The sequence below is a fragment of the Protopterus annectens genome, chromosome 4.part0 (assembly GCF_019279795.1).
Source record: "Protopterus annectens isolate FY-2018-M chromosome 4.part0, PAN1.0, whole genome shotgun sequence".
NCBI classification, from domain to species: domain Eukaryota; kingdom Metazoa; phylum Chordata; order Ceratodontiformes; family Protopteridae; genus Protopterus; species Protopterus annectens.
The window spans coordinates 1,663,083,315-1,663,095,042 of record NC_056733.1 but is presented as its reverse complement, the minus strand read 5'-3'; the positions used below and the strand labels follow the sequence as shown (position 1 = coordinate 1,663,095,042).

The 11,728-nt window shown below is 36.5% G+C and overlaps 1 protein-coding gene across 1 annotated transcript; it reads left to right on the top strand.

Moving 5' to 3' along the window:
- The first annotated feature begins 11,306 nt into the window (after positions 1 to 11,306).
- Positions 11,307 to 11,483, top strand: LOC122800194 (NADH dehydrogenase [ubiquinone] 1 beta subcomplex subunit 1-like). Its single transcript, XM_044069698.1, has one exon. The coding sequence runs from the start codon at positions 11,307 to 11,309 to the stop codon at positions 11,481 to 11,483; it is 177 nt and encodes a 58-aa protein (XP_043925633.1).
- Positions 11,484 to 11,728: the final 245 nt, after the last annotated feature.

The following is an 11,728-nucleotide window of genomic DNA, read 5'->3' as shown; positions in this document are numbered from 1 at the left end:
GCTGCTCATTTGATTGGATGTGTAATTCAATAAATGGTAAATGAAGTGAGTGGTGGGATGCTGCTTCATAAGTAAGTGAGTGGAGGTCTGGACTCTGCTTACTGAGTCAGGATGAGCAAGTTCACGCTGTTGTGGTTAACATTACGTGGATGTTGATGTTGGTAAATTAAGTGAGTGGTGGGATGCTGCTTCATAAGTAAGCAAGTGGAGGTAAGGACGCTGCTTACTGGGTCAGGATGAGCAAGGATTCGCTCTCCTGATTAATATTACATGGACGTTGATGTGAGAATTCAATCAACTATACTATGTTTCAATTGTAATTAGTAAATATTGGCTAATAAAGTTATGTTTATGTAAGTTTAATAAAGGTTGTCAAACATCATTCACTGTCATGTGTTTATTGAAGGGGAGCAGGACAAATGAGGGTTGGTAACAAACTAATTTCTCCAGGGACATCTTCAGAGTGGGGTTAGTTAAATATGTTAGTAGGAGTTAAGAGGGTAGGGGGGAGAAAGGGTTAAATGGGAAGGAGGGATGATTGGGAGGAAATTAGGTAAGGGTAGGGAGGGGCTTAAGGGGCTTATGCAAGTGTAACTGGGTAAGGAATCACATTTTGGCATGGACTTGCTACCCTCGCTCCCTCCCCTCTTTTTGCTGGAATAGTGGGGATCGCCATTATTTTATCAGACTGGGTAGGGTGGAGAAGAGGGACAGGTGACCCTCTTCTGTTCCCCCTCCAATTGTGGGTGTTCCTTTCAATGAGTTGGGAAAGGAAAGTGAGTATTTGGAGGTGGATTGATAAATAAGCAAGCAGGGGTAAGTATGCTGCTTGTTTCATTGGATGTTAATTCAATAAGTGTTAAATAAAGTGAGTGAATGGACGCTGCTTCATAAGTAAAATAAGCAAGTGGAGGTAAGGACTCTGCTTATTTGGTTGAAGGTTTAATTCAATAAGTGTCAAATGAAGTGGATTGATGGGACACTGCTTCATAAGTAAATGGATGTGTAATTCAATAAATGGTAAATGAAGTGAGTGGTGGGACGCTGCTTCATAAGTAAATGGATGTGTAATTCAATAAATGGTAAATGAAGTGAGTGGTGGGATGCTGCTTCATAAGTAAAGTAAGCAAGTGGAGGTCTGGTCGCTGCTTACTGGGTCAGGATGAGGAGGTCACGCTGTCCTGATTAACATTACATGGATGTTGATGCTGGTAAATGAAGTGAGTTGTGGGATGCTGCTTCATAAGTAAGCGAGTGGAGGTATGAACGCTGCTTACTGGGTCAGGATGAGCAAGGTTACTCTGTCCTATTAATGTCACATGGACGTTGATGTGGGAATTCAATCATCTATACTATGTTTCAGTTGTAATTAGTAAATATTGGCTAATAAAGTTACGTTTATGGAAGTTTAATAAAGGTCGTCAAACATCATTCAGTGTCATGTGTTTATTGAAGGGGGCCAGGACAAAAAGAATTTGGTTCTGATAGCAGAGATGGTAACACAGGCTTTTACTTCGATCAGTTTAAACACAGTGTTAGCATTAGCATTGTTATTGTCACATACAAAGTTTTGCAAGATATATTTTCTGGTGTTTCATCTCTGTGAAAACTGACACTACCAAATGTTTTTTTTTTAAAGGTAGGCTTCACTAAGGTGGAACAATTAACATCTTTTGAATATGCCTTTTTAATATAGACATGTAATTGGCATTAACATGTTGTTTATCCTTGCCTTTTGGAGATAGTGGAGACAGGGAAACTAACAGTCTGATTGCTAATGTTCCATGTATTTTTAAAAATGTTTCATAAAAGGGAGACAAAGCATGTGAAGCAGTTTTGTTTTGCTTGCATAGTAGTTTAATAGAGTGAAGGCACTGTAATTTTCAAGTTTATTATTTTGCTGTGCCCTATGCCCTGTGCTAACTGTGTATCTGGAACTATATCATTGATTTATTTATTTACTTATTATTAGTTAATTAATTTACCTAGCTGGTTGAAATATCTTACCTGTAACTGTTTTACACAGAAAATGTGATAAACAGGCACAGACACTCACCTTCCTCGACACCTTTGTCCTTAATGTCTACAAATCACTTGCTTATTTTCTTATGAAATTCAAAGTAAAGAAACTCACCCAAGTATAACATACTGTGTACCTCCCGCAAGGAAAGAACTGATGTCTGTTTATCTAAAACCAGATATTCCAGCACTCAGTGATTTATGTGCTAGGTACTCCTTCCCCTATTATTAAAGACATATAAAAATTCCATAAAACACAATCGCTCACATTGACACTGACAGTAAAACAAAGGCACTGCGGGGAGGAGCAGCCTTTTTATACCTGTGGATACCATCACTATACTTTCTAAGGAGACCTTCCAGAGTGAAACTGGAGATATGTTAGGTATCTCACTGGCTACTGCTAGGGTACTTCAGCAACTCATCAACATACTCTTGGCAAATGTAGATCAGTATATCTATTTGCCAGTCATCTAAGGAGCAGTCCAGATCTATGTGCTTCTTTTATGCTTTCTTGTGGGGATGGATGTGATAAATTGCACCCATGTTGCCATTAGAGCCCCAACTCCTGTTTAACATTCTCACCAACACCCTCCACACATCCACAACACAGGCCTCCGGGATATGTTATGCAGATAACTCCACAGTCATTTACAAATCTGACAGCATGGCACCTCCATAAAATTACTCAGTAAGCTTTAACAGTAACTAAAACACAGCTTTGTAACTCATAACTCATGCTCGACCCTAAAGAAACAAACAAATACTTTTTTTTTCCCCCAAGTCTCTTTCTCTCATGAAAAAACAAAATTTGAAGTCCTCTCTCTTGATAATGTAACAACTGTAGTCATTTTAGCAAATTGTTAGTGATGATAGTGGATGATAATCTTATATCTAACTTACATATGTAAAATTGCATAAGAAAATCTCATAAAAAACTTGGGATGCTTTAAACAGCCAAAAACTATTCCATCAATGCAATTAAAAGTACACTTGGCACTACTAACTCCTTCCCACACTACTTTATGGCACTCCCATCCTCACTAACCTCCTGGCATCAGAAAAAAATCAAAACTTGAACAAGGTTATAATAAATTTGCTACATTTCCAGCAAATACCCCTTTCAGAATCCACCACTGTTTAACACTAAAAAGCCTAAATTGGTTAGAACTACTCCATCAACTAACATATGCACAACTTTTTACCATCTCTAAAATTATCTGCCAGCCATCTGCTTGTCCAGCACTAAATAGCATTCTATACAACCATGTTCCCAGTTGGTCATTATGATCCATTGGCAAAAACTCCTGTCTGTCCACAAACACATCAAATCTCTTGGGCATTGTCTATATTTGTGCCATGTTGCTAAGGCATGGAACTCCTTAACTGTACCCATCAGGTCAATATCCTCTCTCTCATCCTTCAAAACCATTGTGAAAGACTTCCTAGCAAAACGCTGGCTCTGTTCTTGTTCAATATCAGGGTAAATTATATCCCTAAATGGGGACAAGTCCCTATTCGTACGTTACACATACTTACTTTCCCTTCTTAACTCACTTCCTTACTTCTATCAATTTCTGTCCTATGGCTTTCTCTGTAAATATACCATAAAGCTTCTTTTCCCTCAATTCGTATTGCAATTCCTGTTTGTATTATACTAACGTACCTTTAATTTCTCTATAAACACGCTATAATTTCTCTAAATATCAAATCTTTGTAATATAATTTGCATGTATTCTTAACCAATGTTTTCATATTATGTCTAATTTGGCATGATTATTTAAACTGTAGATGAATTTTGTATTATTTTTGAAGATTGTCAAATTTATTGTCCTGAAAAAGTTTTATAATACTTTGGAGGTTTTCTTAATGGGCCTCTGCTAAAAATGTACTCCTACCCAGCCAGATGTTCTTGGTAATCAAATGCCAAGAAATAAATAAATAACGTTTTGAATGGTTTGATATTAATTTGTAATCCTTCTAGTATTTAGTGCTTACTTTAAATAGTCCATGGTTTCCTAAGCGATTTGCCTCTTAACTCAAGTAACCGCAAGTAAATATAGTGCCACTAAATTTATTGGCATATGCTTAGGGTCATTTATAAGTTTTGTATGCAGATTAAGCCATTTTACATCTCTCTCAGACACAGTAATATACGGATATGAAAGACAACTTATCTATGTAACCAGGCATCATGTTATAGCCTTGGGTTGTCATGAAAGCACTTGGATTGTGGTGGAATCTGCAGCAATTCCCAATCATCCCCAGAAGCCTGCAGGAAAATGAAGACAACCTTAGTTGTTCGCTAAGGTTACACTGTTTAGAAAAGGGAAAATGAGTGATATACATATCAGTTTGTACAAGTATGAAGCATAATCCCTGCCCATCCTGCATTAACTAGCACACTTTATCGCCTCACATCATTCATTGTTTACTAAAGTTGATATAGAAACACACAGGAAGATTTATTTCTGCAGAAACTGATAAAAAAAAAAACAAAAATGCATTAATACTGCTATTATACTGCAGAAGGAATGTGTATTTTTCATGACATTTAAGTGTAATTCTCCAAAATAAGTAGCAATGGCAAAGCACAGCAGTAGTAGTGGGTGTGGGTAAGATCAAAAATGATGATTTCATTAATGACTTTTATCCACCATATAAATGAAATATGAATGTCTTCCTCTAAAACAAAATGTATTTAACAATGTATAACAGTACCAGGTCTAATGCTCCTGCTTGATAACTGGGTTTAGTTAGGGTGATGCACACCCCAGAAGGAGAGGTTCTAAATTTGCGAACCACAGCACTGCTCATGCTTTCTTCATTTTGCCAGTTGCACTTCTAAGGTGGCACCACCTGTGATGGCACAAGGTCATTCTCCATGTTGTTCAGACAAGGACATCAAATTTCTGATATACCTTCTTAGGGATGTTTACCTGTATAAGACTGAATCCTGTGTAAAAGGTTCAGACTGATAAAATTTGACACCTGGCAGGAGCTGGTTGAGCAACTGTCAGCCATGACAGGGTACACCCAATTTGGCACCAAGTGCCAAAACAGGTATGATGACATGCAGAAGTGTAATGTTGACCAGCTGGCTGAGTAGGAAGAATGTGTAATAGTGAGAAGGCCAGAGTTGTATAATATATTTTTTTATTATTGTTTTAATCATATCAAACATAGATTAAAAAAAATAAATTATAAAAATGTTACATAAATGAAGGTATATGCTAAAAAATATATGCAACTGCAAATATGTATATCTATGTAATTATAATGCATAAGGAACCATAAATGTATCTGTAAAAGGACTGCATCTGTATAAAAATATTGAATGTTTATGTGATGACATATATGTGTGTATATGTATTTGTAAAATACAGATGTACATCAGCATGCTACACTTATTATTTTATGTATATATATATATATATATATATATATATATATATACAGACATATAAAAATGTACAGAAAAAAATTACATTGCCACATAATTTCATGCACAGTGGGTATTAACTTAGTTTCTACTTGAACTACATGCAGATAGTTTTTGCAAAGACAGAATTCTGTTTGTGTAGGCCAGAAAAAAGTATTTGTATGATAGTTATATACCACAGTAATTTATTCCACAGTATTAAGTGTATGTACAAAATGTCTGATCCCAATCAAGCACCATACCCTAGCCAGAATGGATGACAGGGAAGGAGGATGGAGGTTAGAGTACTGAATGACATGCACATAGTTTAGTGAGAGATGAATAGTTTTATTACACAGTCCCCACTGCAGAAAATTATCAAAACACACTTTACTATCATGCAGTGTTAGTACTGTATCCACCAGCAACAGTAAATATGTTTTGGTTAATGAAGGTTGATATGGAAGGAAGTTAAAACTTCCTTTCAATTGTTACATTTTTGTGTGTGTACAGCTTCTGACTTTGCCTAAATAATTTCACAGCATATTACTTAAGTATGCAAATCATAATAGTTAAAAGTTGAACCTTCGCTGAAAGTGTACAGTTAGATTACTCAGTTCTGGCCAACTCAGCTCTAAAAACACACTCTTGCCAAGTCTTGAGCCCAGAACTCTGAACTACAGCTCAGAGTAATACACCACTAGGCCAGATAATCTCTCCCCCCATACAGCCAAGCGTAAGTGCAATGCCTTGTAGAGTAGTACTAGTAGTCAAATCAGAAATATTAAGGAATATAAAAAGTCAACAGCTGTGCTATGTCTTCTCTATGTAGATGAAGAGGAAATTGAATTCAGCTCCACCCAACAAAATAGGAAATTGGCAAGACTTACTTAGGATGTCATAAGTATGAATAAGATCCTCACCGTTTACTAAAATAAATGTCAAGTAATAAATGTTGTTTCCTGTCTTTAACTGATTTTGTTACTGTAAGTGTAAGAGTATTTATACACAGAGATAATGGAAGAATAAAAATGCTTTCAGAGCTGTATTGAAGCCAAATCCAAATCAGAAAGAAATTTCAAATTTAATACCATTTATTATGTTAAACAAGAGTATCTCTTTAGAATCAGTAGACTGAAAATTAAAAACCACCAAGACTTAATAGCAATACACTGATTGTTCCTATGTATGCATAAGTATTTCCCCAGACATTTTATTTTACTTGAATAAAGATTCAATAAAATAATATTCACAGTCAATAAAGATTGGAAAAATGTGCAATATTATGTCTCAATTTTTGTCTACATTTCTTCTTTGTCCCCCTCTCTTTTTCTTATTTTAATTGTGCATTATGTTGTCCTTCTTTATTTTTCTTTCTCTCCCATTTCTATTCATTATTCCAAACCCAGAATCTTTAGGAGCAGCCCAGCTGCATACCTCCATACACGGAGTACATTCTCAAGTTTCCCGTCCAGGGACATCCTCACATGGGAAGGTTGGCGGCACCAGTCCTGTAGGCACCCTCACATGTGGCAGCCTGGCAAGCCTCATTGAACGTGGACTTCAGGATTTGGTTGAGGATGTGGTGCAGCAGGTAGTGGACATGTGTTCAGCCAGTTCAGGTTTCCCTTCAGTTGCTAGAAGACTCAGTGCCCCATTTGGCAAAGAACAACACAAAAAAGGCTCCTGATCCCTCAACATCAAAAAACTCCAGTGGAAAACCATCAGCCTATGGAAGCATTTGAGGTCCTATGGACTGAGGATTCTTGATGAGCTGGATTCTCTTCAACCCCGCCTTCTCTTATCCTCTCTGCTACAGCATCATACCAACTTACCACCAAGCTATCCTGTCATATAACAAAACAAATTTAAAAATGGGGGGGGGGGGTTCTATCCTTGACAAAAGCATAGTACTCCCTCCTCTTCTATGTCCTCTAGCACAGCCTTCTGTATGGGTCCCTTCTGTGTTCCCTCTTTTTTTCCCTTTTTCAGTCTTTCCTACATCTCCCTTTTTCATTCTTTAAATAATTCAACTTGATGTCCATATATGTATACCCCTGTATAAAACATTAAATCCTTTTATCTTTTTTAAATAATAATAATAATACTAAAGCTGTGCTGTCTGCCACATTCCTTAAACTTCTAAGCATCACTACTCCTAGCTACATTCCTCCTCATTGACCAAGTATCTACGAAATCATATATTCATGTAGTCCTTTGCATATACTTTATGTTTAACTTCAGGTACTTCATACTGCTGCCATAAGTGCACATATTCTTAAAATGCCTTTGCATTTATTAAGTCAGCATGAATATTCTGTGCTTACTGTATCTGCATAGAAGTACAGCAGCATTCTTTGGGGATAACCATTATGCAAGTACAAAACTCACAACTGAGAATACCATCTTTACTACTCGTATAAATAAGCTGCAGTCACAATTGCAATGAATTTATAACAGGGATAGACTTTCACTTATACAAAGTATTCATTACATGTTATTCTAAGACATTGCAAATAAGCATATATTGCCAAAAACAACTTGCAGTGATACTAAACATTGATCATTTTGTTGTCAAACATTTGAAAGTGCAAACATGGCAGAAATTCTACTTTTGAATTACTGTAGCTAGTGTCACCTGAAGCATGAGTAGCTCCCTACAAAACCTTAACTTTTATCCTTCATTTTTTACAAATCATTTTGATTCACATTCTCCTCCTTGTCAGTGTTTTTCATGCAATGATGACTTTATTCAGTAAACTCTCATTTACTGGAAATCAAAGGTATACTGCGGGTGGTGCCCATGAAACTCGCTGTGGGTGGGGAAGGTAGAAGTTTAATACTGGTATGCTTAGAGATGGTAATTTATTTTAGTTATTATGTTCTGACTGAGATACCAGATTACCAGCATATTTCCTACACACTCAGCTCACAAATCCATACATTAGCATTGCTGGTACAATTACTTGAAACTACTCAGCACACCATCGATTCACTAATAACATACCTCAGAAAATAAATTTGAATATTGGCTTACTAAGTCTGATTTAATACAAAGAAAAAATAATAATAATAATAATAATATAATAATGCCAGCAGATGCCATTCCTTTTCCAACAGCTTGACAAAAAAAACCCTCATAATGGTTTAGTACTATTTATTCACTTTGTTTTCAGCTTCCATCATAGAATATGTTAGCGATCTTTGTACTATTCCATCACCTAATTACAACTTGCTTCCATGTATTTTTCATCCGCAGCTTCAGAAATGAAATATTTGATGCATATTTTTATTTCCAGACTTAAACGGGGATCTCAGAACACACAACCCACAAACGTTTTCAGCATTCAAGACTGCCCCCATGCATACTACACATGTAAACAGTCAGTAGACTGATGTTCAGTAGATTGTTTAATTGTCCAGTAATTACTTCCTTGTTTTTATTTAAATAAAAAAAATATACATTTTCCATCTCCAGAGCTGTTTTCTTATTAGCTAAATGTGTTATACACTTTATAGTTTAATGACAAATTTTATAAAATAAATTACATTTGATTTCCACAATCTTAAATGGCTGTGCTGTACTGTACTTTAACACTTGCAGTTGCAGTTTTGCTTTTAAGTCTCACCTGTAATATCCTTTGAAGCCTAGAAATCACATCAGTTTGCATCCTCTTCAAGTAGAGCTTGTGTTGCCTTTCTTCATTAATATGATATCCCTCACTTATTTTCAATGATAACCTTCCTTTCTTGACTGCCATTTCTCCTTCTTTCTTCCTAGTACAATAAACATAAATCACAGCTTTGCAATTACAGTATAGGTAATCTTTGTGAATGCAAAATTAATTCTCCCTTTAATAACATTTACAAATGAGGTTTAGTAAAAAAACAATTTGCCCAGGACATCTTCAGAGTGGGGTTAGATAAATATGTTAGTAGGGGTTAAGAGGGTAGGGGGGAAGAAAGGGTTAAATGGGAAGAAGGCATGATTGGGAGGAAATGAGGTAAGGGTAGGAAGGGGCTTAATGGGTTTATGCAAGTGTAACTGGGTAAGGAATCACATTTTGGCATGAACTTGCTATAACAAGTACTACAGTGGATATAAAAAGTGTACACACCCCTGTTAAAATGCCAGTTTTTTTGTGATATAAAAAAGAGACCACAGTAAATAATTTCAAAACTTTTCCCACCTTTAATGTGACCCATAACCTGCACAATTCAATTGAAAAACAAACAAAAAATATAAAAAGGGAAAAATATAAAAAATAAAAAACATACAATAAGCTGGTTGCATAAGTGTGCAGACCCTTAAACTAATACTTTGTTCAAGCACCTTTTGATTTAATTACGACTCAATATTTGCCCACTCTTCCATGCAAAATCACTCCAAATCTGTCAGATTGCAAGGGCATCTCTTGTGCACAGCCCTCTTCAGGTCACACCACAGATTTTCTATTGGATTTAGGTCTGGGCTCTGGGTGGAAGTACAGCATGAGGAACATATTTGTGAGGGTGGCCTAATGGTTAAGGTGTTTGCTTTACAAACACAAGGTGCAGGGTTTGAGTCTCACAAGGGATAATTGGCTAGGCTTAAAATGGCTTGCAAGGGCAGTTAGCTTAGTACTAACCTATGAATAAGTACAGCACAAATCTTAGTGGTATTTTGTACTACATAAAGCAAATAGCAAGTAGAAAATATACTACATAAAGCAAGTAGAAAATCAGTACACAGCTATAATACAAGTACAGAGAGGACATTTAAAGTAGCAATGAAGTATATGCATATTTACATGTGATGTGGTTAAGCATTTGGGTCTAATAAGTAGTAAAACTATGTGTTAAGAAGGAAGAATAAGGAATGGTGGAGTGATGTGACTGCGTAATGAAATAGTGGTAGTGTATTAGTGAAAGAAGAATTAGGTAGGGTCATGACAGGAGCAGGGCTTTGTGTTAAATCGGAGTAGTCTAAGTCTAAAGCCTGCCCCTATTTTAACCCCGTTGCTCACTACGTATCTTGGCAGGAGTACGGCTTGGGGGTTGACAGATAATACCTAAGAACCCATAAAGTAATTTGGTTGTTAACTGAGTGAGTCAGCTCATTTAGTGCTATTTTCAGCTGCCTCCTTGGATGTTAGGCATGGATAATGACAAATGTATACAAACATAAAGTAAAAAGACAGCATAGCCATTCTCAGCGACTAGCTGCATGCTTCTCATTAATCTCAATGCATTGTCATGCGTATTCCTTTTCATTATCTACAAAAAGGAGGTTTTACACTTTCTTTGGATTCTGTTATGAGGGTAGTTTACCTCATAATGATTTGCAATTGCTGTTTACAGCTACGTTCATTTAGAACAGATGATAACATTTCTAGTTAAGCTTGTGTAACTACAGTCAGTAGAGGTACTGGTTCGGAACTTCACGTGAACGCATTACATGTACATGAAACATAGATGGGCATTGCTACATTAGGAAATACCCCTTTAATGTTAAAATTTAAATTTAAAGAACGTAATGCTGCTACTCCTACTTTCAAACCCCAAGAAAGCTCGATAGCAAAGGGACCGGATAGACACAATAATCATAGACTTGAATGTTTATTTCAAGAGACACACCATTAAAACGCTTTTAAGTGATTGCTTTGGGGTATATTAGCATCAGAACTCATAAAGTCCAGCAGTTGCTGCAGTGGATTACACTGACACATAGCGATGACCTGCCTTATAGACAGGCCATGTTAGTTAACAAGGGTGGAAGGTGGTTAGGAACAGTCAATGACCTCATGGCTGCATCCTTCATGCAAAATAAGCTTGTAGTAGCTGTTTGGGTTTAAAACTGGTCAGGAATTACTGTAATGAAGCAGTTATGGTGAACCTAGTTGGCATGTTGCGGGAGCAGTGGGCTGCCATTTTAGATCCCTTGAGCTTTGTAATAGGATGTTACTGGGATCGGAAAAATGATGAAAAAGTTACTGCATTCAGAAGTAACAGTGCACTCTACTGCAAAGAGCTGAAGCCTGGTGAAGAGGTGGCATGGAAATAATACAACAGATTATTAGTGAACAATATTTAATAAATGTACATTATCAAAAAAAAAAAAGGAAATTCACCTGTTTGGGTTGGGTTGTCCAGAGGTAAAAGTAGGATATGTTGGACAGTCACTTTACATGTACTTTGGTAGCATGCCCGAATGAAAGTTATAGAGGGACTTGCCACTTTGAAGATGGCAGATTGTTTTGCAATGATGGTGGCCTCATGACAGAAACAGTCTGTTGATTGCCTTGACAT